The sequence below is a fragment of the Cotesia typhae genome, unplaced genomic scaffold (assembly GCF_013202065.1).
Source record: "Cotesia typhae breed Kobodo isofemale line unplaced genomic scaffold, CoteBio_Ctyphae scaffold_45, whole genome shotgun sequence".
Lineage (NCBI taxonomy): Eukaryota > Metazoa > Arthropoda > Insecta > Hymenoptera > Braconidae > Cotesia > Cotesia typhae.
This window is the reverse complement of record NW_027423777.1, coordinates 3,278,215-3,298,170: the sequence shown is the minus strand read 5'-3', so window position 1 is coordinate 3,298,170 and position 19,956 is coordinate 3,278,215. Positions and strand designations below refer to the sequence as shown.

Sequence of the window (19,956 nt, the reverse complement as noted above, 5' to 3'; positions counted from 1 at the left end):
AAGTGAATTTTCTTCTCTGGCTCTTGAATGCACCATATATATAAAATAAAAACGCCACAGCACACGTGTATCATGTCTGATGTGTGAGTATGTGCCTGTGTTACCCGAGCAATATAACTTGAAAGAGCTATTGAATTCCGCTGAGACGAAAAATATGTTCAGGCGAGAGAGTTGGGACAATAAATCCACTGGAATTTCCAAAAATCCAATTGTTTGTGACGTCTATTATTTCCTTTTATCCTGTTATTAATTTAATGGCAATTTTTTACGGTTTGCTGTATTTTAGTATTGACTTTTTTTTTATGCGATATTTAAAGAAATTATAATAATTATTTTTTTTTTTTTTTATTAATTTATAAAGAAGTTCAGAATTTTAACCGTGGATCTCTTTTGAGATTTATGGAAGTCTCGCTTTAGAAAAAGTCATCGTTCTTTGATTTCTTAGAAAATTTATCCAATTTTTAGATATTTTTTTTCTTTTTATTTAGAATTGAAAATTTACAGAAAAAAAAATTTTTTAAAAATTTTACTCAATTTCTAGAAATATTATCAAAGTTAAAAATAATTTTTGAATTAAATACCAAAATATTTTTCAAAATAGTTATAACTCCTGAAATATTGAATTTTGGGAAAATTATTAAAATAAAAAAATTGTAGCTTAAGAAATTTTCTACACAGAAAGAAAAATTTCTTGACTGGAGAACAAAATTCTGGGCTCAAGAAAATTTTCGGCCGTCTTAAAGAAGACCAAAGTTGTGTTGGCTGAAGTAAAAATTTTTCTCGAAATTCTATTCTTGGTTAAAGTAATTTTTTCTTAATTCAAATTGCCATAAATACTTGATACAATAAATTCTTATATTTGATCAAGATTTTTAACGTAAATTCCATATAAGTAATTTTCTATAATTTTAAACTTGATTTTTTTCACGTTGAAATTGCAGAAAAATAAAAATGTTTACTACAATTTATTTTAAAATAAAAATCTACTAAAAAGTTTCGATTTTTTTTTTGCTGATAAAAAAATTTAGCAATAAGTTTTTTTTCTATTTTATTGATTAAGTATTATCACGGTTGGTGCGACTGCGGGAATTTTATTTAGTAGAATTCTTTTACAGCGGCATTTCAACTCAATGGATAAGACATTGAGTGAAATTGGTTTTGTGTGAGACATAAGTCGATAACTTTAGAATTTTATCGACTGAGATAAAAGTTGAATTCTCGAATAATTGAAATTTAATATTCTTCTGTTCTTTTATTCGTTAATTTTTTAATATAATATTGTTAAAATTTATTTTTCTTCACGTGTAAATTTATTTTGTATTGATATGTTGATTTTATAGAATATCTTGTTAAAAATTCTTTAATGTAGGATTATACTGATATTTTTTAAATTGTTTCAATATAAGACTCAAAAATTTTCTAAACTGGGCCTCTAACTTCAAAAATAAATTATTATCAATAATAATTATAATTAAAATTTGTAGTTAAAATTAACATTCTTTTCGTTAAATTAACACAAAAAAGTGTTAATTATTTAACACAAAATTTTTTGACGCATTGACGCAAAATTTTTTACTGAGTAAAGGGATTTTGTATGCACCTGACGGATTTTACTGACTGACTTTAAGATTGTAAGATTTTTTTTTTTTTAATTAAAAAAATTTTAAATGCGTTCATCTCAGAATTATATTTTTTTAGTTAACGTACATGATATCTCAGGAACCGCTGACCCGATCTTAATGAAATTTAAACCATATATTCTACATAGTAGTAGCTATAACCAAATCAAAATTTTAATTTTTTTTTTTTTGTACTAAAAACTATAAAAAAAAAAAAAGTCAATTAAAATTTTTTTAAATTCCCGCCATTTTATTATTTTTCAATAAATATTAATCTCTTTAGGCGATACAACTACTTTTATGTTGAAGGTAAATAATTTTAGTTTTTGTGTTTTACATGAACCGTTATCAAGTTATCATGTATACGTCAGCAGCCTACCAACTTTCAGATAAGCTTCGTTCACCGCATGTTTATTCATACAAAAAATTAAAAAAAATAAAGTTTGATGTTTTTTGTGTTATTCAAGAGTATATGTGTTGAGCTGAATAAATCTTCTATTAAAATCTATAATAATTTATGTATAAAAAAATAACGAATATATATATATTTTTTTTTGAGAGCTGGAACTGGAATGATCCATTTAATTACTTCTAATTAATTATATTGAGAGACAAAAATAAAAAAAATTTTATTGATATTTTCTTTTAATTTGCGATTTTCCGTAAATTGATATTTTTAAATAAATTTACGCGTGTGAGTATACTCACTTGAAACGGAATTTAACAATCGATGAGATTACATTTCAAATTTACCATTATTACTATTATTATTTCTAGTTTACAGTTTATAATTAACTTCTTCATGATATTCATCCATCAAACATCAAACGGAATTTAATTCTCTAATTATCTCAATTAAAATTATCGCAAAGTTTGAGCACCCACTCTAGATACATTGAATGTTATTACGAACAGTAACGGGTAAAAAAATTTTTTTTTTATATTTTGCATAAAATTTTACAAGTTTCAAAATGTCAAAGTTAATATTTTAGTTTTTAATGTTATATTAATTATTTTCATGAATATTATAATTAAAATTGAATGACATTACAGTAATTAACGCGATTTATCTCAATGTCTGATTAACTGTTCTAGAAGATAATAATTATATCTGTCAGGAGTAAATATTCAGTTAACATTAAAAAGTTACTTCAATTAAAAAAAAATTACAATTGTTTTGTTTCACGGTCGCATTGATTTAAAAGCAACATTATTAATATTTATACGATTTTTTTTTTTTTTTTTTTTTTTTAGAAGCTGAGAAATGTCAAGACCTGGATTGATAATGAGTTCGCTCGGTGAGTGACTTTGAAATTTATAATTATTTTTTAATGCCTAAAATGTCAAGTCTTGTAAATCATAAAATTTTTATTTCATTAAAAATATGACTAGGTTTTTTTTTTTTTATTTTCTATCTTCAAAATTTACTCTTAAATAAATGACTGAAAATTTTTTTAATAAATTAGTTTTGTACTCCGTGTTAAATTCTTTTATCAGTGTCATAACTAAGTTTTAAAATTATCTACATAGGATTTAATCTTTGTTAGAAATAATCAAAAATTATTTTTTTTTTAAAATGAAATTTTTTTTATGTAAAATCAACTATTTAAAAAGTTCATGGCCTGGGCCCATAACCTGAAAAATTTTCAAACTTTTTGAATTAAATCTTTCTTATAAATTCACTACACAGAAAAAAAAAATTACTTGAATCAATTAAATAATTTTAAAGAATTTTATTTTCTTGATTTGAGTAGAAAAATTCTTTAACTAAGAAATTTTATTTAATTCAAGAATTTTTCGTCTTGATTCAAGACAATGAAACTCTTCAAAATTTTTTTTTTTTGATTCAAGTTAATTTTTTTTTTTCAGTGTAGAAATTTGAATAACACGCCTTAATTTTGACCAATAATAAATCGTGGAGCGTTTTTTGTGAATTTTGATTTATGACTAACTTCAAAATTTTTATGTATTTTAATTTAGAAGATATTAAATTAATACCCAAAAATATTTTACTTAAAAATTACTCTTCAATGTAGAACAACTATTTAAAAAATGTACGCTCTGGGCCCATAACCTGTTAATCTTTGTAATAATCAAACTTAAATCCAAAATCTTCAAATTTTTTAATTATTCTTTCCACTCTTAAAACGTCGAAAATTTTTTTTTCTAAATAAAAAAAAATTCAAAACCGAACGGAAGGAAAACCCTTGGGTAAAAAGTGTCGTAAAAAGACAATATCCCGTTTATATAAATACCGGTTGAATCTGTGGCTCTTTAATAGGAGGAAGGGGACCGAGACAATGGGCTGAGTCATCTCGCTTCGGCAATATGCTATTACTCGGTCTTGAAGGACTTAGTAGCCTATCATCTTACTTTTGAATTCCCATGGTACCAAGGGACAATCATAGGGTTGCCAATCAATACTAGACTGGGTTGCGTTTTACCCCTAGCACAACATCCGCTAAAACTAAAGTATCGCAGTGTTGCTCTCGTTATTTTTCATTGAAACTCGCGGGTTTTTAATTTTATCGCCTATAGATAACTCAATTGTTACCCGGCTATCAAAATGCTTTCGTTGATCCTATCGTCACCGTTATCGGGTAATAATTTTGCGATAACGATTCCTTTATGTTCCGTCTAGCTTGAAAAATTTGATTAAATAAATTAATTAAGGGAAGGGGAAGCCGGTGTAGTTTTAATTAATAAACGATTGGACTTAATAAATGGAATGGAATGAAATCTGAAAATAGAGAAGGAGTAATCGACGTAGTTCCTCAACAACTGGGATTTATATTAAATAAGAGTAGAATTATTCGTATATATACGTAAGGAGTCCTTGATATTCATGTACCACATCCACATACGAGTAGTTTATCCCGGCGTAATTGAATATTCGAGACTGATTAATGGTTAAACATTTTCCTAATTATTAATGACCGCATATATATCAACTATCACCCGTCATAGTCAACATAGTCAACAGTACATGCGCCATGTTATATCGTTTGAAAGTTTTACCGTAACTCAACACATTCCCTCTGTGGTTATTGATATATTAATATTTAATATATGTCTATACATATTTAACCGCTCATTTTAAAGTTATAAACAACTTTCAATTTAAGTTTACTACTTTTATGGGATACTATAAAATTCAACTATATAACCACTATGATTTTGTTCAAACAATCGTAACTATCAATTTTTTTATTTTATGAGTTTGACACATTTTTATAGAAAAAGAGTTTTTATTTTCGGAAGATTTAATATCGTGGTTTTAATTATCAGGTTATGAGCTTGTTTATGAAGAATTTTTTTGCTGTTAAAATTACGGGTTCAATTTTGGAAATTTAGGAGAGCTTTTTTGTAAGAAATAAAATTCTATAGAAGAAAGATTCATATCAATTTTTTCATAACTCACCATTTATGCAGAAACCGAATTCAAAAATAACAAAAATACATTCAGGAAATTTTTCAATAAAAGATTATTTTAAAAAGTTTTAAATCAAATTCTATACTAAATATCAAAGATATAAAAAAATCATAAGACACTTTTTTTTTTTTTTTTTTTTTTTTTTTTTTTTTTTTTTTTTTTTTAAAGAGAATTAGAATTTAAATTTGCGCGCGCTCGAATTTGGAGTTTGCATATATTTTCATGCTTATGATATATTCGATCAATCACGTTACGAATAGATTGTTGACATGATATATTTTCATATTTACCATCTAAATTATAAGAGTTGATCACATTTATACACTGATAGAAAAACAATCTTGATTCAAGAAATTTTTTTTCTTCAAAATTTTAACTCTTGAAACTAGATATAGATATATTTCTTTCAAGAATTTTTGTCTCTTGGTTCAAGATAGGCGATAACATTGATTCAAGTTGTTACCGACTTGTGTTAAGAATGGCTTTTTTTTGAGTCATTAATTTACTTATTTCCAAGAAATAATTTTTTTTCGATATAACAATTAAAGACTATTTAATTTTTGAAATATACTTTGATGAATTATTTTAAGTTTTTTAAACGATAATGTTATTTTGGTTGAAAAACTAAATGTATCGATTGAAGATATAATATAGCTCTTAAGCCAAGAAAATCTAAATCAAGACAAGAAATTCTTAAAGCAAAATAATCATTTGTCTTCCAAAATAAATTCTTAGATCAAGAAAATATCTCTTTGTTGTTAAGTCAACATAAATATTCTATCATTGCAGTCAAAAAATTTTTCTTTCTGTGTAAGGTAAAAGCCCCAATTATTGACACTAAATTATTTTTAAATATATTTAATTATCTGTAATAAGAAAAACTCTCACATAAATTTTTATTAAATTCTAATTAATAAAAAAAATTGAAAAAAATTACTGTCAGTTCAAAATATTAAATATTAATTATTAAAAAAAAAAATAAAGTTAGCACCAGTTCATCAAATCAGCTTACAAGCGTCTATTTTCTTAACAACTTTGGTTAGAAAAGCATTTTTTTTTTAAATGCCAGATTTAAATTAATTTCTTCATCTAATTATATGATCTTTTCTTTTTTTAATTAACTATATATGAAAAATTTATAAAATTGAATAATCGAAATTAATTGTATGCTTGATAATATTTAAATAATGGGTGTCAATAACTAGTTGATAATTTTTAAGTTGAATCTCATATTGACAGCCGTTCTGTATTTGTAATTGTAATTTGTATTAACGTTCGTTATTAATATAAATTCCAATTAGAAACTTTATTGACACAATATCTGATCTTAACAAACTTAAATTTCGAACTAAAAATGAAGAAACTCCCCAACAAAAGCAAATCAAATAAACAGGCTCTAATTCCGTTAGCTCGTTACCGGGGTATACACTTACCCGTTCAACCCTTTCTCAAAACCCACCGACAACCCGACAAGAATATATATCGATGAGGCGCACGATCCTTCTATTTAACCCTCCAGTACGTGCGCATCTACTCGCGCTTAGTTATCAATCGTGTGAGCTATTTAAAAGTAAAAAAATTAATTAATTAATCTTCGTCTAACATTAAAAAATATTTTTTCCTGGCTTTCAGTAAATTTCAATTGTCAGTAAACCGATTGTTCAGGTGAATAATATTTTTTAGGATAAGGATTTAAAAAATAGAGATAATAGGCTTATTTTAATTAGAATTATTGTCAGTCACAGTTATTATTGTTACACTTGGTTTATAGTGATTATATTAATAATAATAATGATAATAGAGATATAATGATAATGATAATATTATCATTAGTATTTTCTTTTGTTAGCCGCGTGGAAGGATGGATTTGATTCATTAAGTAACTCTAAGCATATGCGCATTCATTCGTATTCCTCCTTTGTGTTTTGTTAAACCACGCAAGTATATATATACTCAACAGGATGAAAAGCAAAGCGGGTATATTTACGCTCCGATGCAGTACCAACTGTCATATATTCACGCCACAAACTTTACTTTGCTATTTATCAACATTAATTAATTTTTTTATTTTTATTTTTATGGTAATTTATTGTTTTCAATGAAAATATTCCAGGAATATTTTTGCACAAATTTTAACACAAAACGAAAATAATAATAATAATAATAATAATAATAATAATAATAATAATAATAATAAAATGGAAATTTTATGAGCTTATAGATTACAAAATTCCCTTTAAAATAAATATCCACATCTCTAGATTATTTTTAAAATATCGAGCCGCCAAAAAACCGCGAAAAATCCGCGACGAACCGCGGAATTGAAAAAAAAAAAAAAAAAAAAAAAAATACATAAAGAATTTTTTTTTTTTTAATTATGATGTTATTTTATCGATAAGAAATACATCGAGATACATTTTTAATGATAATAATAACTAGCAATATTGCAAAAAAAAATTTTGCTTTATTTAATAATGACTTTTGTTAAATTGCACTGTACTTTCTTAAATATTGACGTTTTTAGAGATATGAGCTCATCCTGATGCTACACTCATCAAGAGCTTTCATTTGATTACCCACATGCATTTTTGATATATTTTTCATATATATATATATATATATATATATATATATATATATATATATATATATATATATATATATATATATATATATATATATAAATATATAAAATATATGAAAAATTAATGTGGGTACTCTAATGAAAGGTCTCGATGAGTGTAATGTCGGGGATAGTTTATATCTTTAAAAATGTCAATATTTCACAAGATACAAGGTCATTTCTTAATTATTTATTATTTATTATTTTTAATATAGATAATAATTATAATATTAATAAAATTAAAACTTAATAATTATACAAGATGGTGAAAATTTAGTCTCTGTCTCAAAATCCATGTTTAAGGGTTAGAAATACATCAGTAAAGTTAACAAGGACTTTTTTTTTATAAAATTCAATCCTCTATAAAAGTTCTCATAATATTTTTTCGTATCTTCAATATTTCAACCACAACCAGTACTTCAAACATATGAAAAATGTAAATAAGTTATATAACTTCATTTTTGAATTTAAATTTAAATTTTGAAGAAAGGAAGTAAGATGGAGTAAAATTGATAAGAAACTTTTTTGTATAAAATAAAATTCTCTATATTTTCAATATTCGAAATGAAACTTCAATGTTAAAAAGTTCGATAAATAAACTTTTTTTTTATTCATTAATAATAATAATAATAATAATAATAATAATAATAATAATAATAATAAAATTATAAATTTAAAATATAAAGAGAAAATTCATTTCTTTAGTGCATAAAAGAAAAACTAATATGTATAGTAAGTGGATCCATCTTGAGATTGAGTAGTCTTTTGTCTTAAGATCGATAAAAAGGTGCCAGTCACGCCCTCATTTTATTTAGGTCAAAATGTTGCAATAAAATAAAAATAAAAATAAAAATAAAAATGAAAATTATAAAATAAATCGATAAAATGAGTTTAAAGATATTGATTTAATGGTTATTGCCGGCAATTGAATCGAAACAATGGATGAAATAGATGGAAGTATAAGATGAGTATAAAGGGGGTGTAAGATATTCATAGGAAATTAGTGTACGCTCAGACAGTCGAGTTCAAATGTAGAATGTAGTGCAGGGGGCCTTTTTAGATCGAGCAGAAGAATAAATATTAAAAAGGAGTATTAATGATAGAAGACAAGATAGTAAGAGGAGAATAAGGTAATGGGAACGATAAACGAGGCATGTCTCTTCAAAGAGATACTTAGCCTGTTGCGAGCAGATGAGGATGAGGGGTGAGCTGTCTTTCGCAACAGCTGTTAGCTGTTAGATTCTACCTGTCGGCATCGCCACGAGCTTTCTATGTCTATTTATCCATTATATTCCCTCCAAAAGTTACTCATCTAAAGAATTATTAATTATTTAAATCATCGACGATCTATTTAATATGTGTAATAATAGTTAAGGTCTTGATAAATAAAGAAAACGGTTTTTAGGAAAATTTTTAGAATAGTTTTTCTTGAGGAATTTTCGTGAAATTCTTAGATAGTCTTATTATGGACAAAAAGTTTCTTTTAATTTCCCGGAAAAAATCCCGGAGAATTTATTACAATTTTTAAGTTTTTTAAAGGAATTTTCTTTTGGAAAATTCTTGATTTTTCGGCAAGAAAACTGTCTTGATAAATTTTAAAGAGATCTCAGATAGTTTTTTAATTTTCATTGAGAAAATTTGGAAAATAAAAAGTTTTCCCAAAGAAAATTAAATGGAAACATTTTTGAGTTTCCTGAAGATCAATTGTCTGGAAAATTATGTGGGGAAAACTTGGAAAAATTTTGAGTTTTCTGAAAGTTAATTTGCTGGAAATTTTTTGGATTTTTCCGTAATAAAATGAGTCAGAAAATTTTAAAGGAAAATTCGGAAAATTCTTGAGTTTTTCCAATTGAAAAATGACTAGAAAATTTTTACGAATTCTTGAACAATTTTTGCTTGAAAAAACTTGGAAAATTCTGGAGTTTTCCGAAAAAAAAAAAATCGCCTGAAAAATTCGGAAAATTGATTTTCCTCAAAAAATTTTTTAAAGAAAAACTCTTCTATAGCTTTTATCATAAATTTTCCACTAAAAAACGTGTGACAATATATTCTTTAAAAATAATTTTTCCTCTATTAAAACGATGTAGAAAAATTTTAACGAATTGTGTAACAATAAGATTTTTTTCAGTTACCAAAAAAGTATTTCAATTGTTTGTCATGCTCGGAGCTTTTATTCACTTGAAACCAAGTGGCGTGCATGCATGGAATTCAATATTTTTCAACAATACCCTTAAAATTTAACAATTAAAATGTTTTAATAAAAGCTGCGCTAAAAATAATTTAATAAAAAGGCTAAATAAACGTTTCTTTGTTATCGGTTAAAAAAAATATTAAAAAAAAAAAAAAAAATCCAGCATAAAAATTCCTGGAATTATCGAAGAAAATTCTATCGATTGGCTCTCAGCTGAAGACTTAATCGAGCATTCACTTAACGGAGGGAGATACATAGGTATATGGATGTTGAATAAATTCACCCGTGGTTTTTTTATTCGTTTGATCCTAGCATTACTGAAACCAAAGTTCAAGTCGTCTAAAAGCTGAGCTCATGTGCAAACTTTAGAAGCAATAGAGCTCCTACAGTTGTAGATTCTAAGTTGAATCGAGCTTTGTGATGCAAAAACCGGAGAATGAAATATCGCGCATCAAAATATCAAAATTAAGAGATGAAATATTATTTTTTTTTTTTTTTTTAATTAATTTTTCTAATGAGCGAATATTTAAAAATATACTTACACTTGTAAATCTTAATCTAAAATTTTGATTTCAATTTTTGATAACACGTGAACTAATTAATTTCTCGTAAAATTAAATTCTGGCTAAATGATAAGAGATATAGGAAAATTGATAAGGGATTTATTTAATGAGAAATTAAATTTTCTACAAAAAAAAGTATCTTTAAATTTTTCCGTACTTGAGATTTTATCATTTAATTTTAAATTATCGGCAAAATAAAAAAATAAACAGCGATAAAAATTATTTTCAATTACTTTATTAATTTTCTTCACAAAGTTCCGCTATAATTTTTCTTATCACAATAAAATCAATAAAATCATCAATTAAAAATAACAAATAAAATTATTCTCTAATTACAATAATTTTTAACATTATCAACAAGGATTTACATGATAATTTAAAATATTAAATACATTTGCCTGATTATCAATATCAATATAATTAAATCTATAAAATGGCATTGCTGGTTGAATTAATTACAAGCAATTATCATTAATCAGTTAATTGTCATTATTGATATACATACTTATCATTAGTAATACATATCATATACATATGTTTATATTATATTAATATATAAAACAATTAAAACCATCCCGTATATCCCGAGTATGTGTCACGTCACATGTAATGCAATTAATTAAATTTTTATTGATAATTATTTGCTACACTTTCTTTTAATTTATTTTATTTTATTTTAATTAATTAATTATTTATAATCGTTAGTAATATTTCATTTTTTTACAATTATGTACTAATTGTTTAACATTTTAATTAATTAACAGTCACAATAAATTTACATACGGGCTAATTTGGTAAACAAACTTTTTGATCAATGGATTTAATACAATAATTAAATTTTAATTGATAAATTCGATCCGCTTGTTATGGGGCTCGTTATAACAAGCGACCGATAAACCAAAATAAAATAAATAAATAAACCACTAATTTAATTATATAAAAATACATCAGATTTTATTATTGAGTGTAACATTTATTTTAAAATACTAGTTCTCTAAACATTCGTAACGATTATTCAAATAAGATTATTTATTATTTTAATACAAAACAAATCATTTTGCATTTATTTATATTTTATAATAATAATAATAATTATTATTATTATTGTTATATAATACAAGATTTAATTAATGGTGGATTATTTTTTATTGATATTATTGGAATGTCTAATTTTCAATGTCGGTATAATTTTTTCGATTTGGATTGAGTTTGCGGAATTTTACAAGATTTGGAAAGCTCAAATAATTTTTTTTAAGTAGATTCATTGATTATACCGATATTTTTTAATTTAGAACACTTCTGTTTATACATTTTAAGCACCAATTTTCAGCTTTTGCTTGTGGGATCTTAAGCGTTATATGGAGAAAAATAGATTTGGAAAAAAGGTTTGATGTTTGACGTATTAAAATTTTTTAGACTTAAAATAAAGTGAAATTTTTAATCTTATAAAATCTTGAATTCTGACAAGACAAAAACAAACCCTTCAAGATTTTGAAATTTTGCAAAATTTTCAAATTTGACAGAATTTAAAAATATTTCAAGATCAGAAAATCTTACGAGTTAAAAATTTTTATCAGATTTTAAATGCTGTCAAATCTTGAAATCTTTCAAGATTACAAAATTCGACAAGATTGTAATTTCTAATAGAATTTATAAACCTTACAGGATCTTGAAATCTGACTTCGAAATTGTTAAAATCTTGAATTTTGACAAGAATCGCAAACTTTATAAAATCTTAAAATCTTAGAATATTTTATAATTATATTAAATCTTAAAATCTGAAAAGACTTAAAAATTAACAAGGTTTAAAAAATCTTCAAATCTTACAAGATCTTATAATTTATAAAGACTTTAAGATCGTAAAATATATTTAAATCTTACAAGACTTCAAGATTTAACAATCTCTCAAGTTCTGACAAGATTTACAAACCTTACAAGATCTTTAAATCTGACAAGATTAAAAAAAATTTGCATATAATTTTACAACACTTGAACCTTCAATCTAAAAATTTCATCAAATCTTTTTCCCCAAACTGTTTTTTTTTTTTCCGCTACAGAAATATGATATTCTCATCCAACTCGGCAGCTAAATTTTCACCACTATACAGTTACAGTAGGATAAAATATTCAGTAAACATTTTATTTAGTACGTTAAAAAATTTTTCCATACAATAAAAACTGGTATATATTATTTTACATTTTAAAATACTTATTCCGTAATTTAATTGTTTTTGCTTAATCTACATAAATAGTGTTTGGATTTATATTAAGAAGATTTAAAACAAGCACACACTTTAATGCTATGGATAAAAAAAATTACAACTAAAACCGAAAATTTATTTTCTAACAAACGCTACAAAATTTAAGTACTTGTATTCCATTTTTGGATTAGGACTTTTTATTAGTTTCCGATATTTATTCGATGTGCCAGAAAGGATAAAGAGTATAGGGTCGTAATTTAAGAAATAAGTACTCGTCGATAAATGAGAAAATTGTGGAAAAAAGAGGACACGGATAAATAAAATATATACAGATTTTTGGTAGTGCGTTTAACTGGAATAGTGATTCGCGATCCGGAAAGATCGTAAATCGTGTCCTTGGAGCAACGAGGACTCTTTCGGTTCTGGTGGTTTATCCAATAAACTGGGGGAAGGAAAAGGACGTGATTCTTGAGCTGGTGAATAAATCTCGGAGAAGGAGTTGTTGTAAAAGTAACCATTTAAATGAAATAAATTTATCTCGATACAGTGTCAAATTTAAATCCGTTCTATTTTTTATTGGCAAAATAAGATTGACGGGTTAATGAATAAGTTAAGGAGGGTTTTAAGCAAATATATTGCTGCTGCTCGGAATTGAGTTCGGCTTTTATTTTTAATCGAGTTTCACTGCATAGAAAACAACGCAAATCTTTTTTTTTAGAACAAGATTTTTCGTAAAATCTACCCACTGCTTACTTATTTTTTACGTCAATTATTTAATAAGCCATTAAATGCATTTATAGGTATACGAATGTGTCTATTTATATAATAATAACAATTCTACAAAGCGAGTTGAGTGAATTGTCAACGAGGCTTGGAACAGCGAAGCATTTTCTTGAAAGCTTGTCGAAATTCTGGGGAGAAAACGGTGTAAATTATAGGATTAAGAGTGCTGTTAAAGTAACCCAGCCAAAGAAATAAACTGGCAAGAATATCCGGTGGCGCGCAAGATGAACACAATGCCTGTAGTAGCGTCACTACAAAAAATGGCAGCCAGCATGCAACAAAAGCTCCTGTTATTATTGCTAATGTTTTAGCAGCTTTCCTCTCTCGTTTGGCTTCTATTGTTTCACGATTTTTTTTAGTCGTTGTTATTTGTGGCGCTTGTGTACCTGGTGTCGTCACTACCGCCATTGTCGTCGTCGTCGTCGTCGTCGTCGTCAACGACGTCGTCGTCGTTGTCACCGTGCTCGTTAATGTTTGATTAAGATTCGCGCCGTTTGACGATGTCTTCTCTGGCGATACCGATGAATGGTCAGGTGTCGAGCGCGTTATTGTAAACGCTGTTGACTCTTCTCGTGGTCTGAAAAAAAAACTAAATATTAATTGTAATGACGATCATAATAATTTTATTGAATTATTCGATTATTTTTATTATTATATATATTACTATAACACTATATTTTTTAATTCGATTTTCGCAGAAAGAAAATTTAATTTCCTCAAAATTTTGATTTTAAAATTGTCAATCTAATGTTTTTCATTTATTGTACAGAAAAAAAGGTTCACTTGAGCAAAGAAAATATTTTTCTTCCTAATTACTTCGTTGAGCGAATAAAAAATTTTTTTTCGACACAAGAAATTTCACTTATTCCAACAAAATTAATTTTCTTACTTTAAGAAATACGTATCTTAATCCAAGGAAATTTATTTAAGTCAAGAAAATTTTCTTATTCTGAGAAAATTCAGCCTCTTGCTTCAAAATATTTAGTTATTGATAGAAGTAAATTTTCTTGCCTTGAGAAAATTTCTCTTTCGCTCCAAAAAATTAAATATCTCGATAGAAGTAAATTTTCATTAATATTTTTATTGATTAACATGTCAAATGAGAAGATCAAATAATATTATTATTATTATTTTTTTTCATTCAACATGTATAATTACCCGTTAAAATAATATAAAATGGGTATCAAATATCCAAGAGAAAAAAATTTTCTCGAGGTAAGTAGAAAATTTTTTTCTCAGCTAAGTAGGTGGCGCTGCTTTCCTAAAGTAGTTAAAAATCTTGATCATCAAATATAAAAATTTATTGTATCTAGTATTTATGATAATTTTAATTAAAAAAAAACTACTTCCATCAAGAATAGAATTTCAAGAAAAATTGTTACTTCGGTCTTCTTTCAGGCACCCGAAAATTTTTTTGAACCAAGAATTTTGTTCTCCAGTTAAAAATTTTTCTTTTTTTTGTAAAGTTACGTGAACATTGTTTTCTCTTCAGAATTTGAATTATAATTATAATAAAAATTTTTCTGCGGATTGAAAGGGTTTCCGTGAATCAAACAAACATAGAGGCATGTAAATGCAAATAACGAGAATATTAATCTCTATATCTGTAATATTTTTAATATTAACCCAGTCTTTATAAGCCTGAGGATCCCTCTTCTGTCATGAGCCGGTTGATATGCCGCTCCTGGACGTTTTCGTATTCGTTTGCGAGCAGCTTGAAATATCCGCCAATAGAGGATCAAAATCAACAATAGAGGGATGTAAAATGTCGTGCACGTCGCAAATATCTGGATTAAAAAAAATGAGACATATTAGACTTTAAATTAACATAAGATAAATTTGTTTATTATTTTTTTCATTACTTTTTTTTTTACGTTGCATGTATTTATATTGCCTAAAGGGGAATTTAAGTTTATTGATCAGAACAGCCAAGAGCCAATGAATTCGAGTGAATTAATATCGATTCAAGAGCAAGAGGAGAGTGATATATGTGGATAGATGCTGTATGATTTATATTTAATATAGATGTGAATAGATGATGATTTTATGAGATTCTCGAGAGTCAATATGGACGGATTATAGGGTAGAAAATAAGGCAAGTGTATTTTAGGTATATACCGAGGATGCGCGAGTTTTTTATAAATTTATTAACGAGATAAATTGAACATTTTTTGAGAGTTTTATTGGAAGATATGAGAGTAATATCATTAATATTTATATAAATGTTTTTTTTTTTTTTTTTTTCTAGAGGAGAGATGTCAAGACCATCCGGATTGGCGATGAGCTGCCTCGGTGAGTGAATTTGAATTTTATAATTTTTTAATGACTGAAATTTTTTTATATAATTTAATTTTAATAATTTGTTTAGAACTTTCATAACATGTTGAATTTGATTTAATATTCTTGCTAATGACTTTGGGATAAAGAAAAATTGAAATTTTAAGAAATAGAAAAAAATAGTTTAGACAAAAATTGTAGCTTAAAGTTTCATCTTTAGGATAAAATTTGTCCGGTTTCTTAATTTTGATTAAGTGATAAGATATGAAATTTTAAAGATTGCTCAAAAATTGGAAATTTGAACATTTTTAATAATGACTTTATTATTTATCTTTAACAATTAATATCTCGGTAATTATTGGAGCTAAAAAAATTTTTTTTAAACAAAAGTTGTAGTTGAATGTCTCCCCTTTCACGAGAAATTTATCCAGTTCCTTAATTCTTATAAATTTTCAAGTTCTGAATTTTTTTAAAGATTGTTCAAAAGTTAGAAACTTGAATTTTATTAGTCAACCTTATAATTAACTTTGACAATTAATATCTCGTAAATTATAGGGGCTAGAAAAAAATAGTTAATATTAGGGGCTTTCACCTTAGTGTCTTTGACAATTTAAAAAGTAAAATAATCTTATGATTTTTAAAGGGAAAGTAGATTTAAAAAAAAAAAAAAAATAAAAAAATTATCCCTTTCTCTTCCTAACATTCACGGTAAAATTTGAACGAAAACCATATTCCCATAAATTTTTCATCTCCAATAATGAAGCATGTGTTGAAAAAGTGTCATACTCAGCATATAAAAATGTTGGAATAGTAATAAAATTTCATAGATTACGCGGCTTGTATATATATGTATTTCCCTTTTATATATTACGTCAGCGATAATTTTTACCGTTGCTGTTAAATTTTTACAGATGCAATATAGATCCAACATATTGTTATAAAAAAAATAATATTACTGTATTTGGCATTTATTGACCATTTTTTTCCATTTTGAAGTTATTTGTATTTCAAAACAGACAACAATATAATATATACACGTATAATACGTAATATAAAATTCAAATAAAAGAAAAGGAATCTTTCCTTAACTTTTATAGTAAAGTTATAGATACCTGATACGACGGTTCCTGAGACACCAGACACTTTCCCTCCGCAATACGTTCCATAAAACCGGGATCCTTCCATCCCAATTGCGGGGCCATAGAAATTCCCAGCGAGACGACCCACACAATAATAATCAAGATGCCAATCCTCTGAGGATTTCGTGCCTAAAACACCCATTATAATTGTCATTTGTTTTTTATTTAAATTTTTTAAATTATTATTCGAAGATTGTCTTGTAAAATTTCTATTTTTTTAATCTGAAAAGTCTAATTTTTTAAATTTACTCCAAGCAATAATAGAAAAATTTATCAATTTTATTTACAAGAAATTTAAATATTTATAAATAGCAATAATTTTTTTTTTTAAAAGAATTTATGGAAACTACATGGAAAAAACAACTGTGTAAAATTTACAGAAAATAATCTTCAAAATTTCCACAGTATATATTCTTTAAAATTTACAGAAAAAATATTTAATTATTACGCGTGAGTTTACGTGAAAACTACGTTTTTTTTTTTTTTTTTGTAAAATTTACAGATAAATTCTATGAAATCTTCCTGATTAAAAAAAAAAGTATTGGTTTTCTAGTCAATCCGATACTTTTCAATACTTTTTTTTATTCACGGCTATAAGAATATTATGTGACCGTTGGAGAGTAACTTTTTGAATTAAAATTATCTTTGATTATTGATTAAAAATCTAAATAATAATCTGTTAATAGTAAATTTAAAATTATTATCATATGTGAAGAAATTATTTTTTTTACTGATTATAAAAAAATAATTTGTCTTGAAGTAGACTGTAAAAAATGAGAAAAATTAAAATTTTTGAAAAAAATGAAAAACCGTGATATAAATTAGTTTGCAATGATGCGGACTCAAGTAATGCTTTTTAATTATAATTACAATAAATTTCCAGTAATAATAACAGAAAAAGTTATATTATAATTACAGACTGAATTTATTAAATTAACAGAATTTACCACGTAAAAATAACATAGTACTGTAAATATTACATGAGTCGACTTATAGATAGAATTTTGTAAATTTTTCTATAAATTTTACAACGTATTTTTTCCATGTAATGTTTTTTTTTATTGACAAAAAAATAAATTAAAAAATGATTTGTTAAAAAAAAATTTTAAAACCAAGGTTGATGCAACGAGCATAGAGTGTGTGTTGACACACGAGCGCAGTAAGACTTATCCATTAAATTTATGCATAAATAAACGTACTTATTGAAAAGTTAATTAAATATTAATTTTTTAACAAATTTTTCTATCAGTTAAAAAATTATTGAAAAAAAAAAAAAAAAGAAATGAATGAACCTGTATATAATTAATATTAGTGACAGCCCAAAATCTGTCCATTGCAATGGCGACTAAGTGAAGAATCGACGCAGTGCAGCACAAGACATCACTAACTGTCCAAATATCACAGATTCCTGGGCTCAGTAACCAGCCAGTGCGAATCTGCAAAAAAAAATTATTATTATAATAATAATAATAATGAAGGATCTATTATTGCCTACTTTGAAGCGAAAATGAGAAAAAATATTGTAGTTCTAATCCTCGAGAATTCGATAAATTTTGTGAAAAGAAATTTTGACAGCGTTACGGATATGCTCGAGGATGACTATGACGTCGAACAATGGCATCTGGAGTATCATAAATTCTCAGAGTTGATGCGAAGAAGACAAGCTTGCAAATGACGCAAGAGAAAATGGAAAAAATAATCTAAAACAAGCGACGCTGCTCTTGAGATTTAAAGCTCTACGAAACGCTGATGTATCATCCGCGTGGAAAAAATTGATTTTTTTTCTATTCTGCACTTGGTAGTATAATACAATACACAATGTATGATAAAGATTTTAGTAATTACTATTATTATTATTTTAATAATGACAAACATAAGTGATTTCATTTTGAGCGTCAATGAAATCTAAAATTTTCTTTTTTATTTGATTAAAAATTATAATAACTAGTAACCTTGCAAGTTAACCTAGCAACCTTGCCAAATCACCGAGTTTTTTTTTCGACCCCTTTCGAAAAAAAAATAACATATTTCTGAATTTTTTCAGATTTTTTTACCCAACCCAAAAAAAGTTACGAATTAAAAAAAAAAAAACGCTCTTTTTTTTTTTTTTTTTTTTTGTTTTTAAATGTAGTTTTTAGAAAAAAATTCAAAAAAATTTTCAGAAGTAAAGAACAATAAAATATTTTAGTTTTTTCAAGAAAATCGTCATTTTTTCAAAGTTCGACACTTTGGATTTTCAATTTTTTTTGTTTCAAAAAAAACTTCAACTAAAACCGTATTTAACCCTACTATTCCCATTTTGTGCCCACTTATTCTTTGTACTAAAACGATTTTAGAGACAAAAAAATTGAAAATCCAAAGTGTCGAACTTGGAAAAAATGACGGTTTTCTTGAAAAAACTAAAATATTTTATTGTTCTTTACTTCTGAAAATTTAACATTTTCTCAGCTCAAGTGAACCTTTTTTTCTATGTATGTTTAATTTTTGATAAAATCTGATAAAAGAAATAGTTAATTTTGTATAAATTTTTTTTTTTTTTCAATAATAATGATCATAAAATAATGACGTTCTTTATTTTACGATTAATTAGTTTATTTTAAAAGTTGTTAATTGAATTATATGACCCCTACTTATCGGCGGTAAAATGAAAATAACTTTATAAAATAGATATTTAGCGCAACCTCAAGTTAAATTCTCGAGTAATTTTCGTAATGTTCATCGGTGGCGTGCTATTTAATTACATTTCGATGAGATTAGAGCTTGTGGAGAAGGTAACTATCGATCGATTTCTGCCACGCGAATACCTGTAGAGTAAAATTGTCCCTTTGATCCACATTTGCTTCTACTTTTCCATATATAAAGAGTTAGCAGAATTTTTGGGTTCGGGAGTGTCCATTATTATATTTCCTAGATCCATCGAGATGAGACAATTCGCTCAATGAAACTTGATTGAGTTTTCTCCACACGGTAACCTATTCTCCTACTGAATACGGTATCAAATCATAAAGAATCCTTTGTGTGCTGCTATCACGTTCCTGCCTCAATATTAATACCGTACTCATGTCGAAAAAACTAATTTATTCAAGCTGCTTGATCCAATTCTCTATTTTAATCAAACTTTAAAACT

At 25.9% G+C, this 19,956-nt stretch overlaps 1 protein-coding gene and 1 long non-coding RNA gene across 2 annotated transcripts in view; one reads left to right on the top strand and one right to left on the bottom strand.

The window, feature by feature from the left end:
* LOC141536916 (uncharacterized) overlaps window positions 1-19,956 on the top strand; it is a 121,652-nt gene that overhangs the window by 56,991 nt on the left and 44,705 nt on the right. Inside the window, exon 6 of the long non-coding RNA XR_012480818.1 lies at window positions 15,662-15,705. This is a non-coding gene — a long non-coding RNA (uncharacterized LOC141536916). The remainder of the gene's footprint in view (window positions 1-15,661; window positions 15,706-19,956) is intronic.
* 5-ht1 (serotonin receptor) overlaps window positions 12,396-19,956 on the bottom strand; it is a 42,816-nt gene continuing 35,255 nt past the window's right edge. Inside the window, exons 4-7 of the mRNA XM_074257714.1 lie at window positions 18,122-18,265; window positions 16,803-16,958; window positions 15,040-15,200; window positions 12,396-13,990 (exon numbers count right to left, since the gene is read on the bottom strand). Coding sequence (XP_074113815.1) covers window positions 13,492-13,990; window positions 15,040-15,200; window positions 16,803-16,958; window positions 18,122-18,265 — 960 coding nt within the window. The 3' untranslated portion in view covers window positions 12,396-13,491. The remainder of the gene's footprint in view (window positions 13,991-15,039; window positions 15,201-16,802; window positions 16,959-18,121; window positions 18,266-19,956) is intronic.